The following is a 21,036-nucleotide window of genomic DNA, read 5'->3' on the forward strand; positions in this document are numbered from 1 at the left end:
ATTATTACAGAAACAACTTGTGACACTGTGAGATCTCCAAGCTTTTGGCAATTATTAACTGAAAAAATCCTCACAAATAATATCTTATACCTAAAACATGTTTTTCTCCCAAAGTCTAGCCTCTTTTATAAATGCACTGTGAGTCCTAAGTTAGACTCTGGGAGGCCACTCATCTTTAACTGCTGAGTAACTTTAGATCATGATGTGAGTTTCTTGTAGCCTCATACACTATCTGCCTTATTTAAAATGGGAATTAAAACAGCTACCTCTTCAAAATTATTAGTCCTACTTTCCTAAGTCAGATATTTTGGGTGTGAGTTTATAGTAGATCAGGATTTTATGAGAACAGGAAGAGACTGGCCAGCTCCTCCAAATTCCCCTGATTTCCCCCCTTGAGCTTGAATTCAAGAGAAAATATACAGTTATGCTTTCAATGGAATTTCAGCAATTGTTTGGAATAGAAGTTAACATGGATATGAAGAAAAAGTTATCAAAACTATAATGCTTGGGTAAAATTGAATAATGGTATCACATTTTAGGTTCTAGGATGAAGGTAAAATCAAAAATAGTTCCAGGTTACCTCTGAGACATTTAAATCACCCCCAAAATTTACCATGTGCATGATCAAAATTTATGTATCAAACTTGAAATGAACATTTTATCTTTTACAAGTTTAACATCAGTTTTTCCCCTGGCATAGGATCAGGTACTATTTCTTCAGTTGAACACCAGATGAAGTTCTTACTACTATACTAGACTCTTGCTCAGAAGACATTTGCAGTCTTTCTTTAATCACTAGATTCAGACTCAGGGCTCTGAAATGTTAATACTGACAGGCACATTGTATCTTAGACCAACTCAGGAGTCAGCATTTGAGCCTTCCATTTTAAGCAAACTTTGTTCACAATGGGGCATAGGCAAGAAGGCAGAGTCCTTATACTATTATCTAAGTTGTTCTCTTCCTCTCTCTATCATTTCTTTAATTTTATTTCCTTTCTCTCTCAAAACTTTCTCCCTTTCTCAATCATCCCCAACTCTCTTCATTTGAAAACCTACAAGTCTTCCTTTGAATAAATTTTTTTTTCAACTAGAGAAACTGTTGGTTTTATTTGTTCGTTTGGTTTTGGTTTTTTATTTCTAATGAGAAGGGGCAGATAGATATAAAGAAAATTACTCAAAAGAATCCAGGTGATAAAACATAGTGGAATAATGAGGTGAAGTAGAAGAGGAATAAATAATAGGAAGTAAATGGCAATGTCAACCTTTATTTCTTGAAATAGTCTATGTGAGAGCACTTTGAAAACCCAAAGCACTATTCAAATTCTAGGAGGAGTTTGCCTAGAACTGACTTTGTGATTATCAGAGCCTTTGTGATACTTATAGTATGCCATTTTTAAAAAGTGATTTCATTGTTGTAGAAAAAATATAATGTAAAATTTACCATCTTAACCATTTGTAAGTGTACAGTTCAGTGGAATCAACCATTACTGCCAGCCATCTCCACAATTCTTTTCATCTTATAAAACTGAAACTCTATACTCATTGAACAATAACTCCTCATTTTTCTTTCCTCCTAACCCCTGGCCACCACCATTTAACTTTCTGTCTCCATGATTCTGACTACTCTAAGTAGCTTCTATAAGTGGAAGTAAGCAGTATTCTCCTTTTTGTGACTGAACTTATTTTGTTTAGCATAATGTCCTTAAGATTTATCCATGTTGTAGTATGCATTAGAATTTTCTTCTTCTAAGGCTGAATAATATACTGTTGTATGTATATAACACATGCTGCTTACTCATTCATCTGTTGTTGGACACTTGGGTTGCTTCTACATTTTAGTTATTGTGAATAATGATGCTAAGAACTTGGATATATAAATACTGTTTTAGTCCTTGCTTTTAATTCTTTGGGATATATATGCAGAAGTGAAATTGCTGGAACATATGGTAATTCTATTTTTATTTTTTTAAGGAATAGAGATACCATTTTCCACAGTAGCAGTAGCATTTTATATTCCCATTAACATTGCACAAGTGTGTCACTATATCTACATTCTTGCTGACACTTGTTTCCTGTTGTTTGATAATAGCCATCCTCATGGTATGAGGTAGTGTGTCTCAAAGTTTGAGTCTTATCCCCCGACTCCCAAAAGTAGAGTGACCACTACATAAAAATCCCTTGGTAAGTTTCCAGTTATAAAACAGAATATGCCAAGTTATTAATAATTTTATATTTAGAAAAATTATACTTTTCAGGTCAAAAGAAATAAAGTTTATGGCATTTTTGTAGTCATCAACCAAGACTGAGCCTCTGTTAAGTGTCAGGTGCTAGCTAGGTGCTTAAGATACAAAGATGCATTTAAGACACTCACAGTTGAAGAGTTATTAGAAGGTGTATGTTTCTTATAGAAAATTTAGATGAGGCCTTCTTTGAGCAAAAAGAATTGCAATGTTTCTTATTAAACAATTGTGTGAATAACAAATTAAACAATTGTGTGAATAACAAACCAGTAAGACTCATAGAATTTCTTTTTTTTTTTTTTCCTCACCCGAGGATATTTTTCCATTGTTTTTTTTTTTTTTTTTTTTTTTTTTTTTTTTTTTTTTTAGGGAGAGTGGAAGAGAGAGGGAAAGACAGAGAGGAACATCAATGTGAGAGAAACACATCGATTGGTTGCCTCTTGCATAAACCCTGGCCAGGGCCTGGGCCGGGGAGAAGCTTGCAACTGAGATATGTGCCCTGGACCAGAATCAAACCCAGGACCCTTTGGTCCACAGGCCGACGCTCTCGCCACTGAGACAATCTGGCTAAGGCTGACTCAGAGAATTTCAGAGAAAACTAAGATAGTAATGAAAGCATGTGGAAGATCATTAATACTTGTATAGCATTTGGATTATTATGAATATTGCACCAAACTAGGATGATTGGATCAAGACAACAATTAATATTTTAATCTGCTAAGGGAGTTTTGTTTTCCAAAGATGGTTTTAAATTGAGAATATTTAGAATATAAACATTTTAATACTCAAATTAGAAATCATCAAAAATCTTTAAATCAGTGGTAATTAACCATTGAAGATAATGTCAAAATGATCATGGATACTTGAAAAGAATATAAACCATGTTGTAAGAAGACAGCTATATAATATTTAGACCACCCTGGCTATAAATAATTTAACAAGAAAAGAACAGAGTTTGCATTTTATTTTGTTGAGTTCTGGAATGATTTTTTCATATGTTTTAAATGGATGATGTGTGGTGATATATATTTAATCACTAGCTCACGTTTTTTATAGAAAAAGCTGTGATTTCTGACATTTGCCAATTTTCATCATGTATACATTCCCACTATGGCTGATTTTAGTCTACCAATGTGATGCCATTGAATGTGGAGTTGAGAAGTAATAGACACAACAGGCTCTTGGAAGCTGGTCCAGCACATCTCTGCTTATGTCTAAAGTTATTTCTGAAGTCAAGCATGATTTGGTGAAATACGTTACAATCTAACTAAACCTGACAGAGAGTACAATCCAGTCTGTTAGTCACAGGCCTCAAAGTCAGAGAACTTAAAGGACTAATAGTTCAATTTTTGACTTTCAAAGCACATACTTTCAAAAAGGAGTGGGCTATAGGGGTCAATGGGAGAAAAAAGGGACACATGTAATACTTTCAATAATAAAGATTTTTCAGAAAGCACCAAAAATATATTTTGATAATTTAAAATGAAATAATTGTCACCTAGAGATGCATTCTCTTTTCTTGTCACTTCATTTGGAATACTTAGTTATAATTAATTACAATAAGCATGTATAGACCCCTCAATGCTAGGCACTCTTCTAAGCTCTTTACATATATCAATTAATTTAATCTTCAAAACAATCTGTTTATAGATGACTAAGCTGAGGCACAGAGAAGCCATGTGTTCAAGGTCATATCATTGGCACATGTTAGTGTCAGATTAAAAAACACACCACACAATCTATCTCCGGGGTACCTGACCTTAACCACTGCTCATACACTCTCTAAAAGTATCTAAAAAGAAAGCTATAAGAAATACTTCATCAAGTTTAGTATTAAGAAAGTGAAAGATGAGATAGACTATGGAAATATGCTCTGAAAGACTAAAAAGTATGACTCAATGAGTTAGGAGAGCAATGAACATCACCAATAAAGACCTGTCTTAATTTTTCCTCTAAAAGAGAGTCATCAAAAAACTAAGCTGAAATTTAGAATTTATTACAAGAGTATCTTTTAGGCAATAAAAAATGACTATATAGAAATCATTGTTACAGTGGAACTTTGAGTGAAAAATTGTGTATGCATAATTGAACCACTTTAATTTGAATCTTTGTGAGAGAAAATAGAGCAATAAAGATAATAATTAAGCAATACTTTAGAAGAAAAACTATTATGTTTCAGAAAGTTGGTGAAATTTGTCAGTATTTTCATTATAGGGATTAGCCAAATGTTCCCAGAATCATTTATCTAATCCCATAATTAAATCCCATAATTAAAACCAATAAGGAAGGATTGCTTGTTTACGTACAGGATGTGAAAACCTTTATATTCATTACTGATATTTGATTTCTTTCTTTCTTCAAAGTTAGAAAGTCTACAGGAGCCTCAGATTTGGCCTAAGCATGAAGATGGGCTTTCCAGATTTCTGGAAAATGGAATTCAGAGGAATGGTTCAGGGACACCTGGGCAAGGAATCCAAATGAGAGTGTTGCTGGGCTGACTCATGAGGAGAGCCTGATGTTTGCAAACCTTTCCTAAACAGAGTCACACAGATGGTTAGTGTGAGATGTTCTGAAATGGTGATGTAAGCATGAGTATGAAAGGGCAATAGTCCAGCAAGAAATCAATTTTATTCTCAAAGGTCCATATTAGGTAGTTTATGTTGGCATTTTAATACCAAAGTATGGCCATATGGAGAAAGTTCATAACATTATATTGTAGGAAACATTATTATTTTTTTCTATGGAGGAGCTGTTTTTAGCTAAATGACTGATTAGTCTTTGGAATGGTTTGATCCCATTTCTACTTTTATATGAAGTATCCTTTTTAAAGCAAGGGACATTGGCCTTATACTTCTGGTTTCCGTGGCTTCAGCTTAAATAAGATTTAAAAAAAATCTATTCAACCAACAGCTTTTTCCTTCTTAGTAAATGACATAATTATTTGCTAAAACCAAAAACCCAAGAGCCAATCTAGAACATTTTCTTTTCTTCTTCTAACACACTGGGCCTCCACCTCAGCCCAAACAATTAGCAGGTTCTGTGGCTCATTCTAAAAATATATCCTAAATCTGTCAGTGCATCACTTTTTTACCATTAAGGTCTTGCCTTAACTAGCGCAATAGCCTCCTAACTAGTCCCCTGGACTTAAAATAAAAGTCAACCTCCATACCATGTCTCCAGTGGCCTACTTGTCTTGGCCTCCAGCAGACTCCTCACCTTTACCTCCTACTGCCTGGCCCTCTCTATCTCACCTTCAGGCCTCAGGCTTTCTTGTCACTGGAACATGTCGTGCTTATTTCAATGCTAATGGTTGATAGTTTTGCTTTTCTTTCTGCTCATGGATCTCCACAGTTACCACTCATTACACAGCTGCTTCTCATCTCTTCCAAAAGGCTTCTTTAAAACAGCATCCCTGCCTCAGTCACTGTCTATCCCATTTCTCTGCTTCAGTGTCTTAATAAAACAATTAAATACCTTATTTCCTCATATTATTTCTTTGCATGTTAACTTGTTTAATGCCTGTCATCTCTACTAGAAGGAGATCAGGGTTTGTATATGTCTTGTTTAATGTTGTAGCCCCAGACTCTTGATCTAGGTGCTCACTAACTATATTTACAATGATTTAAGACTGGGTTCAGGAAGTGTGCTAGTTTTATGATATGTGGACCAGGGGTGGTGAATGCTATGGGCAATATATCGGAAGCATTGAGACCATAAATATATGCCTCATTGTCCATTCAAGGTTTATTAAAACCCCCCAAAATATTGTATTTCAGATAATTCAGACTAGAACAGGATTCGTATCGCATAGGAGAGGACCAATTTAGTCCACTAACTGTTTTAGGAAACTAATTTTTCCATTAACCATCTATTGAAAAAAAATTTCCTTTAGTGTATTAGATTTTTTAATTGTTTGTTTTCTTCAGGGTTTTGAGAGATTGGGAGCAAGTCAAATGCTGGATATTTATGCCATTATATATCACTCTAAGATATTACTTAATTACTGTAATAAAAATTATTTGTGCACTGACCTCTTTATCCCTCCAAATGTTTGTGCATGACCTAAAATTTTTCCAAAGTCAATATGAAACATGTGGCCTGACTTTGTCAGCATGATATTGTCGTTGTGACGGTCACAGACTCCCAGGATGAACGTTACCACACACCAGCCAGCACAGGAATAGAAAAAGTTGCTCAAGGCCTAATAAATTGAAAAACAATAACACAAGAATAACACACACATAAAAATGAGCAAATGCATTCACATCAGAGTTAATGGTAAAAAGTATGATGAAAGCAAAATTACCTAATCAAGAACCACTTCTAGATTTCAGCTGAGAGGAAGATATAATTAAATTACTAGTTCTTGATATGTGACAGAAGAATATGAAGTGATATCTTCTTTAGCCTAATAGATACATGTTTTCATTGAAATGAGGAAAATATATCTCTTTCATTCATATGGAGCTAAATTTCAGAATTTCTAGAGAGGATTCTTGGTGTGATTTTTTTTGATGAAATTGTTTCATGTCTCAAATACACATTACTGAATGATTTTTTTCAAGGTAAAAGAAGAAACAATATGACTTAATATTGCCTATCCCAGAGAAATTTAAAATATCAGCTGTTTAATATTTGAATTTTTAACACAGAAAAAGCTATGTTGAAATATCTGTAATATTTTATGTTTATAGTTGTTTATGCAAATGGATCATCTAGTCGATGTCTAAAAGTGTCTTGGTACAGTATATATGAATGAATGCTTGTGTGGGTAGAAACAGATTACTGTTAAGTCAATTATGGCTTATGCTTCTTTAATGAACAGAGGTATCTTGCCAAAATTACTCTATGTTTTCAACATGGTATCCTGGTTGTGCATCATTTTCATCAATGATGCAACCATTAGTACCCTTGGTGTAACCATGCGTGATTGGTTGGGCTACAGTTATGAGTCTCCTCAAATGGTGTGGCTGACTTGCTGGACAGGAAGTCTATGTCACTGGACTACATGCTGGGACACCTTCATTCAGGTACCCTAGGTGTCTGGGGGAGCCACATAATCTCTCTGTCTAGACGCCTTCACTTATAAATTGAAGATAAAATATGTTCTTCACATCATGGCTGTGAAGAGCAAATGTATGTGGAATCACCTAAAACAGTAAAATGGAGATTTGTGTAAAACTCAAATTACAATGTGGGGAATAACTAAAAATAAATTTCAAGATAACTTCTAATTCTGTTATTTGGCCTCCCAACAGTCACCATGGTTTGCAAGGACTGAAGGGTTTCCTAGAGTGAGGAGACTTCAGTGCTCAGAACAGTCTGAGCAAGTTTAATGCCGGCTCATATTGTGTCTTTGTGTGAATTAGCATAAAAGTGCCCCTATCTCTGGGTGGACCCAGATCTACTAGTTCCTGCCTTGGTAGGCAGAATGAGGCTGAGCTCTAAGCAAATCCTCTCCTTAACCCGGAGCCCTCGTATAGAACCCACATAACTGTACACTGCTGGCCAGATGCCAAGAAGAAGTAAAGTGGGGGGAAATGTTTGCAGTCAATAAAACAGTATGTTTTGTCAAGTACTGAGATATAAAAAAAAATTAAAACTCTATTATGCATTTTGCAAACATTGAAAGAATAAGGCATGAAAAAGTAGAGCTTGGCAGAAGAAATGTATTGCAAAGGAAGGAGGGAGATTTCTAGAAATGGGAGATTGTGTATAAATTGGCAGAGGTAACTTGAAGGGCGTAGTTGAAGGAGCATCATTTTAGGTGAGATAAGGGAGGCAACTGAGCAAAGAGAGTCTTTATTAATAGCCTGGAATTTGACCCAGAAAAAAAAAACGAAACAGAAATTTTTATCTGGTTAATTTATCATTTAAACTGGGTCATTGTTACTAGGCTGATGACTGAGTGCATTAGAACTCGGAGTTACTTTTTCATAAATCAGAATTTCTAATGAACCAGAGCATATTCGTATTCAAGCGCATTATGTAAAATTAGCTCCAGCTGGACAAACCTTTTCATAATCTGCCTTTAAGTGGTTGTGCTGACTGAACCACTTCTTGATGGTGTTTTCCTTCAGCGGTCCCATCAGTCCAGCGTGGCGGTGGATCTTTGCTAGGGTCACAGCATCGGGCACCATCTGCACCAATCCTGCGTGAGAAAAAAACAATTCTTTCCTCCCATGATGAGGGCTGCGTAGGAAATACATCTTCATCTAGGTAGCAAGAGTTACTAGCACGACTTAGAGAACCCTTTTCCTTTCCAGATCCTTCCTGAAGGAGCCTTCTCTAGATGGCCTCCTCCCTAATTTTTCCTAAATCCTGGTGAACAATGAGGCTACTTGCTGTGTTTGGATCAAACGTGTCAGAAAGAGCTTTAATGTTTTATTCTAAACTGACAATAGAGAGCCAATGTAGATGGCTCAATCGAGTTGTAGGTTCATTAATATATGGCTTGTGTGGTCATTTACAATTTAAGGGAGGACATTCAAACTTGTGTAACAAGTTTGGTAAGCAAACAGTTTGCAATCTCCATAACAAATACTTGAAATATATTATAAAAATCAATGTTCAGGTTCTTCAAAGCTTCATTGTTAAATGGTCATTTTCTAGGTGTGAGCACAATAACTCTGCAGTAAACAGGTCAAGAGTCACCTGCCCTTCCTTCTCAGTTAGCATGAAAGAGAAAATATGATAATCATTTTTTAAAAATATATTTTTATTGATTTCAGAGAAGAAGGGAGAAGAAAAGAGAGACAGAAACATCAACGATGAGAGAGAATCATTGATTGGCTGCTTCCTGCATGCCCCCTATTGGGGACCAGGTCGCAACTGTGACCTACTGGCTCACAGGTTGATGCTCAACCACTGAGTTATGCTGGCTGGGTGATAATCATTTTTTAAAAGGGAGCATATACGGATTTAACTTCAATAGACCTTTGCTCCATTGGCCATATATATCTATCAAGGCTTCTTTTTCATTGTTTTCATAAGGTTATTGAAATGCATATATTTTCAAACCCACTGATTTTTATTCTGTTCAGAATAGCAGTTTAAACCCTGTATTTAATACTTTCCTGGGACTAATGTCCCCAAAACAACCTGCAATGTACAGTTCTGTAAATAAAGTCATGGAAAGAAATTAAAGTACAGAATGATTTATACCATCTTGACAATTGCAAGAATTGCAAACCCAAATTCCCAAAGGGACCAGGGACACAAATGTAATTATATGAAAAGAGAGATGGTGGAGTTTTTAAAATTGACTGTTTCATGGTCTACCTTAAAAAAATTCAATTAAACAACAACAAACAAGTAGATCATAGTGCTGGTAAATGAAACACTTCCCTGGGCTGGTTTTGGCCAGTGGCTGCTGCTTGCAGCCTTAATCTCTCTTAATATCCAGTAGCCCAGCTGTGACCATTAGGCATCTACATTGCAGGATTAGAAAGAAACTTAAACATGGGGAGTGGGAATTGAATGTTGCAAATATAACCTATGAAACCTATATGCCAAAATAAATAAATAAATAAAAATAAAGAGAAACAACACCCCAGAGATAAATCCTGGATCCGGGGCACATTCTTAATATAACACCTCTATTTCCTCCTTCAACAATAATCGGCTCATGTATAGGTTTTCTCATGTGTATTTACAGTAAGTGAGATAGCAAATATAAAGCATTACATTTAGTAGTGACAAAATTACTCTGGAAAGAGGCGATTTCTCTTTCTCATCCTGAAAATTTCCCTCCTAATTTTCCCAATTCCTCCATGTAACATTTCCTAAAGGAAAGTTACCTCTATCTGGTTCCCAAGTGTTTTGTGGCAGCCTCACATCTGATCACGCCCAAAATTAGGTCTTAGATCATTGCACCCTTTGGATATGGGTTATAGCAATATCAGTTACTTTTCAGGCCACATTTGTCTTCAGGGAGTTAATCTTTGCCAAATCCCAAGTCATTTATCATAAGCCTTGCTTTGCTAACTATTCAGAAAACCTTGTACCCAATTTATAACGATCATGATGGCTAAATTCTGCCTATTAATTAAAACCATAAATTACATTTTACACATTTTAAGTTAGTACATATCATATACCTTTTAAATACTTCTAACATAATTCTGTGCGAATTGAGTAATATGCATGGTTCCATTCTTACAGCCCTTTAATGCAGCGTTGTTCAAATTTTAATGCACTTATATAACACTCGGGGATCTTGCAAAAATGTAAGTTCTGATTCAGTAGAAAGGGGTGGAGCCTGAGATTCTGCATTTCTAACAAGTTCCCAGGTGATGTCAATGCTGCTGGTCCACAGGTCATACTTTAAGTAGCAAGGTTCTTAAGAACAAAACTTTTCAAGGTGGTGTCATAAAAGGCAGTGGCTCTCAAAAAGGGGTGAGTAAGAAACATTAGAGCAGCTTTTCAATCACCAAAACTTGAGTACCTCGGCCCTCACCCCAAGTGGTGAGCCTGACTTAAAACCCTGGTTGGGGCTTTGTTATATTTGCTACTCCAATTCCCCTAAGGATTTCTTATGCCAATGAAATTTGTAGAGCCAGAATTAACATAAATTTATAAAGAATTTTTATTTGCCTTGATAGTCTCTTCCAAAGCTATTAGGAGATTATATGCAAACTAGAGGCTCGGTGCACAAATTTGTGCACCAGTGGGATCTCTTGGCCTGGCCTGTGGGATTGGGCTGAAACTGGCTATCCAACATCCTCTGAGGGGTCCCGGATTGCAAGAAGGTGTAGGCCAGGTCGAGGGACCCCCACTGGTGCACAATTGGGGCCTGGGAGGGACGCAGGAGGTTGGCCAGCCAGAGAGGGAATGCTGGAGGGCTCCAGGGCATGTCTCGCTCATCTAGCTCAGTCCCGATCAGCCGAACCCCAGCAGCAAGCTCGCCTACTGGTCAGTGCGTCTGCACCCTGGTGGTCAGTGTACATCATAGTGAGCAGTTGAATGGCCTTAGCATATCATTAGCATATTACGCTTTGATTGGTTGAACGGCCAACTGGTCGACAAGACACTTAGCATATTAGGCTTTTATTATATAGTACTAGATGCCTGGTGCACAAAAATTTGTGCACTCGGGGGAGATGGGGGGTCCCTCAGCCCGGCCTGTGCCCTCTCGCAGTCTGGGACCCCTCGGGAGATAACGACCTGCTGGCTTAGGCCTGCTCCTGGGTGGCAGAGGGCAGGTCCAATCCCTAGGTGTAGCCCCTGGTCGGGCTCAGAGCAGGGCCGATTGGGGAGTTGGGGCGCGTTCCCCTGTCATGCACAGAGCAGGGCAGATTGGGAGGTTGCGATGCCACCCTAAGTCACGCTCAGGGTAGGGCCGATTAGGGGGTTGGGGCACTGCCCCCTGTCACACTCAAGGCAGGGTCAATGGGGAGGTTGCGGCACCACCGCCTGTCACGCACAGAGCAGGGCCCATCACAGAGGTTGGGGCTCCATACCCTGTCATGCACAGAGCAGGGCCAATCAGGGGGTTGGGGCGTTGCCCCCTGTCACGCACAGAGCAGGGCCCATCAGGGGGGTTGGGGCTCCATACCCTGTCACGCACAGAGCAGGGTCAATCAAGGGGTTGGGGAGCTCCCTCCTGTCATGCACAGAGCAGGGCTGATCAGGGGGTTGAGGAGCTCTCCACTGTCACTCACAGAGTAGGGCCGATAGGAGAGTTGGGGCACCGCTCTCTGTCACACTCAGGGCAGGGCGGATCAGGGGGTTGGGGCGCCACCCTCTATCACCCACAGAGCAGGGCCAATCAGGGGGTTGGGGCGCCGCCACTCTCACACTCAGGGCAGGGCCGATGGGGAGGTTATGGCTCTACCCCATCACACAATGAGCAGGGCCTGTGGGGGGGGGGTGTGTTGGGGCGCCGCACCCTGTCACACACAGAGCAGGGCCGATCAGGGGGTTGGGGCGCCTTACCCTGTCACGAACAGAGCAGGGTGGATTGGGAGGTTGTGGCCCCACCCCCTGTCACACACAGAGCCGCAGGGTGATCAGGGGTTTGGGCACTGCCCCCTGTCACGCTGATCGCGGTGCTGGGAGGCATATTACCCTTTTACTATATAGGATAGAGGCCTGGTGCATGGCTGGGGCTGGCTGGTTTGCCCTGAAGGGTGTCCTGGATCAGGGTGGGGGTCCCCACTAGGGTGCCTGGCCAGTCTGGGTGAGGGGCTGAGGGCTGTTTTCAGGCCAACTGAAGCTCCCAACTGCTCCTTTTTTTCTTTCTTTTTTTTTTTATTCTGGGCCAGGTTTAGCTCTGGCTCCAGCTCTGAGGCCTCTGCTGCTGAAAGAAGGTATCTGGTTTGTTTCGGTTCTATAATCGAAACAATGTATAACTCCAGCTCTGAGATCCCGGGCTCACCGAAAGCAGGTTTCTGGGGTTTTGTTTAGCTTCTATATTTGTTACAATGTTTCTTAAACTGCAAGCTCAGAGGCCGGCAAGGCAGGTGAGGAACGTTGGAGTCCTCCGTCACTGAAGCAAGCAAGCCTCATGTTAGTTTCAAGCTGCCTGGCTGCCGGCCGCCATCTTGGCTGGCAGTTAATTTGCATATCACCTTGATTAGCCAATGGGAAGGGTAGCGGTGATATGCCAATTACCATGTTTCTCTTTTATTAGATAGGATTAGGCATGATAATACAATCAACAATAATGTTGATAAAATCTTGTAAGCTTCTAGCCTGGAGTATATTCTCCTTAAGTGCTACAATTCTGTTTATATCATTTTAGTATTCTCTACCTTACTCTGTGACATTCCTTGAGAACAGTAAATATTTATTAAGCCTTGGAACATGATTAAAAATACAACCTAAAAAAATGACATTTGTTTTAATCTCTATTTTTCTTGAAGAAATAATTTGCTAGCATAATGCTGTTTGAAATTTTACAACTATAGAAGATTGCTGTTAGATGGGGGAAGAATGACTTGTTTGATTTATGACATCTGCAACTTTGGGCAAGTCTACAGTTATTTTTTCCAGAATCATTTTATTAACCTCAAAAGATTTAGCCTCTATTACATTCTATGATTATAAACTGAGAAATGAGTAGATCGAACTGAAGAATTCCATGGAAGTCAGTGATGTATTCAATTTCTGAAGAAAAGGTGATCCATGTGACATCATAAAGCTCAGCTTGGCTCATCTAGTTTTATTCTTACACTTTCAACATATTAGGCTATGAAAGAATTAGGTCACGTGCGAAAAGGGAGAGTAAAACTCAAAGAATAAAAGGATATCAGAGTAGCAATGATAAAAAAGACTCTTTTAGGAACTAGAGCTTGAGAAAGGGTCCAGGGGTGGGACAGTTGGCATGGAAACAATAGCCCTATTGGGAAGTATGACAATAGAGTCATACTGTAATTCAAGTTTCAAGTTAAGCTAACTAGAAGGTACTTCCATGCCTGGCTTCTAAAATCTCAAATCACAATTATTTGGGGTACTGAGACTAGTGGTGGGATGTCAGGAACTGGAGAGGCAGGCAGTGAAAGGTCTTCTTTTGTGAAGATGGGTTTAAATTATATCTCTGCTTGAATAAAAAAAAATGACTACATGGTTCTAGGTCCCTTTTCTAATTCTATGATATTTTTATACTTTTGTTCATGCAGAGGTATCTGCTATAACTCATACCAATTATTTTAATGAAATTCTAAATGGCAATGACCACTTGTCAAAAAGATATCATTCATATATATATATATATATATATATATATATATATGTATATATATATATATATATTTCAGCATGATTGTAATTAAATACAACTTTTATCTCTTATGTTTTGGTAATAATTTGAGTGGACTGCTAACATTATTTTCATTGGTAATATGTATAAATGTAGCTCAATTTCCACAATAATGGCTTAGGTTTTTATAAAGGAAAAGAAATGCTGAAGTATGTTAAAAGTTTGCATGTATGGTCATCTTTGACTGTTGATATTTCAATATTTAAATTTTACTTGAAAGTCTTTTAGAAATTAAGTGCAGGTTTACAACATATTTAGAATTTTTAGAAGTCCTTTAAGCATTTCAACTTTTCAAATTTTGCATCAGTAGGTGACAATTTTATTTTTTTGAATTAATAGGCTTTTCTATTATCTTGGAAAAAGAGAAAAGATAGGAGTTAGCTATTAATGAACTAATCTTAAAGACACACAAAAGAAGATCACCGTTAACATTTGGGTTGTCAAGGTTCTCATTAATATCTAAAAGGTCATTATGCTTTATGTAAATTATTTTGGCTTATAATTTTTGAAAATAATTCTTGTTTAAAAAGAAGAACGAGAATGTATAGTTCTTCGGATTTTAAAATTTATAGCCTAAAATGAGCGCTGTGGAAAGTTTGGTGGCATTTTACCAGTAAATGCATGACAGAAATGATGTAAGTCTTCTCATTATCTAGTCTATACTGACCTTGGCCTTTTCCTGTGGATAGACATCTATAAATGATCATTTGCATATCCAAGCCCTCCTGCAGCCAAATATTGTCCATCACTTGGACAATCTGCAGAACAAGCATATCCTGGCGAAGATCATCTCCAGCCTGTTCAAAACAAAATTATAGACTCTGGGTTTCTCTATGACTGCCATTAAAAGCTTTCAGATATAATACATGTCATTTCTTTCTTTGAATACATTTTTAGCCAATTTAGAGTGATTTCAATTATTTCATTAGCTCTCCCACTACCTTGTGTTTCTGATGGAAGATCAAAGAGAATGAGAACGTTCCTTTAAGTGATTACAGAAGCTTCAGCCATCAAATTACTAGTAGAAGCTACTTGGAATGTTGTTCTCTGATAATCTTTCAATTTATTATCCATGTGCAATGTCTTAGACTCAACGTGTAGTGAAGAAAGGCTGAATAAATGTTTATCAAAATTTCAGACTCAGCCAGGAGAGAGTTAATTGAAACATTATTTGGTATGTCATAAATTTATGCACTGATAGACAGAATACCAAGAGCTTCTCAACTATGAGGATAAACATACACATATGATTCATCAGACTCTGAGTCATTGGCTTCTCTTATGAGGGCAGTTGACAAGTTTTCAGAGTAAATGGTCTCTGATAACAATTAGATATGATAAATGGGAGATTTTCTAGCATTGGTGAAAGAAATGAAATATGTCCAAAGGGAAACAATAGTTCTATGCCTTTAAACTATTAAGAATTTTTATTTTGAAAATGCTTTCTAAATTACATGCAGAAAGTTATGCCAAGATGAGATTCCAGGTTGTTTTTTTTCTTCAGCAAATATGCAGTGTCATTGAACCATTATTGCTTGAGGTTACAGAGTTCAAAGGAAAAAACTGGATGTCTTATTATCCTCAAAAATAGTCAGAATCCACCAAAAATATTACTCGAAGACCTTGTTGTCTGGTTTGGTTGAATAACTGATTAAACTAGCTGGATGATTGGCGAATTCTTTAGTTTCTTCTTTAGTCCCTTTTCCCTACTTGTTTATAACCATTGGCTCTGTTTTCCCATGGGATTCATGAGAAAGACTGCTGTGGCCCATATATTTTGTTTTATTTCAAAAGAAAAAAAAAAAAAACCAGCCCAAATTACTAAAATAAGCAAATGCTTGCAGATAATAATTTTATGTTAAATTAATTTATATTATTTGAGTTATAGGTAATTTTGATTCTAATTTAGTATTTAGGCCAAAAGAAAGCTCTCGTTCTCAGGGCTCACCATGCATTCCAGTTTCTGTGCTACTGAAAAATGATTGTATAATTTTGCTTATTGAAACATATTTTCTTAAATTTTGCACTGAAGGTTCACTGACTTTAAGCCAGTAATGTTTGATTTAGTGCCAATCATAGTTTGGCATGTACTATAATTCTGTAAAAAATGCAAAATCAAAAATAACTGGAATCTTTTGTGTTGTTGCCAGCAGCAAATAGCACCAGTGATTTTCTTGTGAGCAATAAATCAATATTTCTACCAATGTAATCAATTTGATGCTTTAGGAGTTACTGTACCTTAAAAATGATGCTGATATTTTTGCCCATTGGATTAGCATTGATGAAAGTAATCTTCAATGGTAAAGCATTAGATGTGAAATATGAACATGCCTGCAAGAGAAGAGAAAAACCGTTACCAAAATAAAGCAAAAAGAACACATTCCTGGAAATCATGGCACCTTGCAGAATTTATTTGAGCAAATAGAACACATATGAATAATTTTTACACTTTGGAACAAAGAAACTTATTTATTTTTTAAAAAACACAGCAACTTTAGTTTTACCAACCAAAGCCTTACTTGGAAAATGAAAAGCCAGCTTTTTGGCAGATCATAAATCTTCAACTACATTTTTTTTCTATCTGAACAGTGGTGTTATGTTGGGGATTTAAATAAACGAAGTAGTATAGTATGTAGGTATTGTGTTTATGCTAGTTGGTTAATATCAAAAAAAATAAAATTGCTATTTTAAAAAAATTTATTTCATTTTAACTATATCTGCTCTGCAGCATATTAAGAAAATGAATATAGAGCTATAGAGTTCAAATTTGGACTCTATGGTTTATTAGCTGTAAGACTTTGGGCAAGTTACTAAAATGTTTGTATCCCACTATAAAATGGTGATAACAATGCCTACCTCACCATGTTTATAATAGATATATGAGCTAATGAATATAAAATACCTTTTACTGAGCCTGACACTAATTATGTAGTTAAAAAAATTAATGCATCTTTTTCCCCTTTTTATTAATGAACTAGAGGCCCGGTGCATGAATTTGTGCATGGGTGGGGTCCCTCAGCCTGGACAGTGATCAGGGCAGATCAGGCCCTGGGAGGTTTGCTTGGGGGAGGGGCCATCAGGGCCACTGGGGCCAGGATTGGCTGCCGTGGGAAGTTGGCTGTGGGAGCGCACTGACCACCAGGGGGCAGCTCCTGCATTGAGCACCTGTTGCCTGGTGATCAGTGTGCGTCATAGCAACCAGTTGACCAGTTGTTCTGTCACTTAGGCTTTTATATATATAGATAGATATTTTCTTACAATTACAGATAAGAGTACAACATATATTTTCTTTTTTCATTTCCTTCAATTGCATTTTGCATTTCTATATTCAACTTTACTCTATTGACTACTTTCCATTGTGCTTTCCTTATTGCTTATTCTCCTTGTATATTCTCACAATTGTTTGAGTGTTAAAAGGCGGTATGTGTTTAGGCTATTAGAGAGTTCATGTTCACAGTGAAGAGTACAATCAATACTAAAGAAAGGAAAATAACTTGATATGTTCAATTTATCAACTCAGTTAAAATGTGACATCAATACATGCTGAAGGGACCAGCCAGCGTAGCTCAGTGATTGGGCATCAACCCATGAACCAGGAGGTCACAGTTCAATTCCCCATCAGGACACGTGCCTGGTTTTGCAGGCTTGATCCCCAGTGGGGGGTGTGCAGGAGGCATCCAATCAATGATTCTCTCTCATCATTGATGTTTCTATCTCTCTCTCCCTGTCCCCTTTTCTCTGAAATCAATAAAAATATATTTTTAAAAAATTTAGAAAATACATGCTGAAGGGTCTGTTTTGAATATCATTATTTCTGAGAACTCTGAGATCGGTAGGAGCTGAGAGGAAAGGATCTATTTCTTAACCTATCAACATAAATCTCACCTAATCCTAGAGCAAACAGAAACCCTTGCTTGCTAAATCTGTTTGATTTTACAGTAATGGAGGTGGGTTGCTGTTTGGTAGGTAACGAATTCTTGTTGCAAAAATAAGTCGATCAGGAAACATATGATCTTCTGTCATGGTATTGAATTAGGAAAGCCTATGCTAGGCCAGAAATGAGTTTAGATCAATGGATTTCAAATACCACTCATTCAATTCTTGGGCATCCCAAGTCCATGGAAGAGAGACAAAGGGCAAAGGGAGGCTGAAGGCAAGGCTTTGTGCTTGTTTGAGGTCTGTGGCATAAAATGAGACATCTACTCAGACTGGATGCCTTGCCAGACAGCATTTATTTTTTTTCTCTCTGCTATGAATTTGCTCATAGTTGACAAGTTGAGAGTTCTGATTGAAGGCTTTCCTACACTGCCTGCATTTATGTGCTTGTTCCCCAGTGTGGAGGCTCTCATGCCAAATAAGATATTTATTCTCACTGAAGGCCTTACTATGCTCATTAAACTCATAAGCTTCTTCCAAGTGTGGATTCTGTAATGGTTGATAAGGTTTCCATCGGAATAGAAACTTTCCCCACCACTCATTTCAACTGCAAAGTTTCTCACTTGAGAAGTGCCTGATGTTGGAAAAGGCTTTTACTTTGAATAGAGGCCTCCTGCACTCATTACATTCAGAAGGTTGTTCTCCAGAATGGGTTCCTGATAGTCAATGGCAGGGGGCTCGAAGTGAAGGCTTTTACACATTCATCATGTTTATGAGGCTTCTCGTAAGCATGGAGTCTCTGATGTTTAATGAGATGGGAACAGGGATGACACGCTCTGTATTCATACAGCTTGCTCTATCAGTGGATTCTCAGATGAACCACTGTCTGACAGGTCTGTTTGAAGGTTTTACCATACTCATAGAGACTCCTTCCAGTATGGGTCCTCTGATAGCCAACCAGATGTGGGCTCTGGTTATTTGCCACATGTATTGCACCTCTGGATGTGATGTATGTCCCTTCAGACCCTCTTATTGTTCAGCAAGATCAAAGGGCAGACTAAAATGCTCTGTGGGTGACAGCATCACCTGGCACATTTGTCCTGTTCACTGCTGAATGCACAGGTGCAGCAGCCTTATACAAGCCACAGCTGGTCAGGACAAATGAGACAAAGGAATGGCTCTACTTGGGCCACTTCCCAGTCTCAGGGAAAGTAGTGATGGTTGCAGGTTGCTGCAGGGGAGCGTGGTACTAATCACAGCACTAGATGTGGTGACTCCTGGGCTGGTGACCCCAGGTCGGGCCAGCTGACCTGGATACTCACAGCAGGCACCTATTAGAGCTAGCACCCCACATTCCCAAATGCATAAGCCCAAACTCATATGTAATTTTAAATAAAAAATTGTCTACTCCTTAATAACAACAAACAAAGAAAGCATAAACAAAACACCAACATCTGAAATCAGTGATCCATATTGTTCTTTTGAATATAACATATGATGTCTTTGAAATGCTGAGTTTCCATTTTCTCAGAATTAATCAGATTCACTGCTAATGATTAAAAAGTTACACAATTGAGAGGGAAGGAAAAAGAGGGGGGAAATGGAGACATATGTAATAGTGTCAACAATAAAAATAAATGGAAAAACAAAAATAAATAAAAATAAAAAGTTACACAATTTTTTTAAAAATTGGCGATGATTTAGATTTTAGTTTGATTAGACATACATATCTCAATTTATGGAATTGATGTGTAATTTTATTTTTAAAAATATGTTAGTGAAGCATATTAGGAAAGTTTGCAGGGTGTCTTTGTAACAGCAAAGTTATAAAGGTGAGAATATCAAGCTTTTAGCAAACTTTTTTATATTTATGCTAATAATGATCTAATTTCCCCCCTACTTATTGGATATGTTTTCTTGATCTTATAACTTAAGTAACATTTATTGTTCATGCATGATGGTTTGACTACCTCACTTCTAAATCTCACTTATCAATCCTCCTCTCTATTAGTGTCTTCTACTCTTGGGCTTTTGAGAAGGAGAATAATAAAGCTCTTGGAGGTGGCTGGCAGAGGTTTGGGAAGAGCAGGGGTTTGTGAGTGTGAAAACACCAAGAAGGACTTTCCAGGTATTGGTAAAATCACAAAATACATTATATGGTACACTGACTCATGTACACCAATGAATTTTAAATTGAATCAAAATGGAGATGTTGTACCTAATGATATATTAGTGTACTAAACATGGGTATGCACGTAATCTAAATAAGCATGAAATTAAACCTGGCCTGTGTGGAGTCACCAAATGAACAATTTTGAATACATTGAGAAATCAATTCCATGAGAAATATCTTTATTTACACACTGAGGAAAAATAACTGCAATGAGATTGTATAAATTATATTTGCCATTTCAAAAACATACAGTGAACTAAACAATACAGAACAAAAATACTCAACTTACCTTGTGATCAATCCCCTTTATACAGATAGCAGGGTTCAGAGGAAGGTGACAGGTATGTATAGACTGAAAGAATTCTTCTAGTCTGCCAATCTCTTTCTTCAGTACATCCTGTGACAAATCATAAGGAAAAGCAGTTTAGAAACTGTAAAGAACGTGACTTTTTCTTCAAGTTAGAGTTTTCTTGTATTGATTAAATAAACTGTTTAATTCAGAGGTTGCACACTTGGATGCCTTAGGGTCAGGTTGGTGATGTAGCCACATTTGAGAAAGCAGCAGGTTAAAGACAATAGGGAGTGGGGAATTAATGAGTGCATATGCCCTTTAAAGGGCTTTACATTCAATTAAAAGCAAAAACAAAACGAAGTACTATTCTGTTCAAACAAAACACAATGGATTGGCCTTGACCTGTGGCCCACTAATTTCCAGCCCCAGCTTTAAGTAATTGTTCATATAGTTCCTTTCTGACAATTTTCTAAAATCTTAGTTTGCATCTCTCAAGATTTACCCTTAATAATAAGAGTACATCTTAAGAATAAGTTCACATATATTACCAGCAATAATGACATAAAATTATAATTGCCGACAATTGGTAATTATCAGAAACAGCAATATGTCTACGTTACTAAATGGCAATGAGTATATTTCTGGTACTTGATTTACCCCCTTGCATAGTGCTCTTCCATAGTACCTGTGGAAG

The 21,036-nt window shown here is 37.5% G+C and overlaps 1 protein-coding gene across 1 annotated transcript in view; it reads right to left on the minus strand.

The window, feature by feature from the left end:
• PIK3C2G (phosphatidylinositol-4-phosphate 3-kinase catalytic subunit type 2 gamma) overlaps window positions 1-21,036 on the minus strand; it is a 283,175-nt gene that overhangs the window by 80,216 nt on the left and 181,923 nt on the right. Inside the window, exons 20-24 of the mRNA XM_081084139.1 lie at window positions 20,340-20,447; window positions 16,240-16,332; window positions 14,669-14,798; window positions 8,255-8,391; window positions 6,272-6,441 (exon numbers count right to left, since the gene is read on the minus strand). Coding sequence (XP_080940265.1) covers window positions 6,272-6,441; window positions 8,255-8,391; window positions 14,669-14,798; window positions 16,240-16,332; window positions 20,340-20,447 — 638 coding nt within the window. The remainder of the gene's footprint in view (window positions 1-6,271; window positions 6,442-8,254; window positions 8,392-14,668; window positions 14,799-16,239; window positions 16,333-20,339; window positions 20,448-21,036) is intronic.

The sequence above is a fragment of the Myotis nattereri genome (assembly GCF_964212035.1).
Source record: "Myotis nattereri genome assembly, chromosome: 2".
NCBI classification, from domain to species: Eukaryota; Metazoa; Chordata; class Mammalia; order Chiroptera; family Vespertilionidae; genus Myotis; species Myotis nattereri.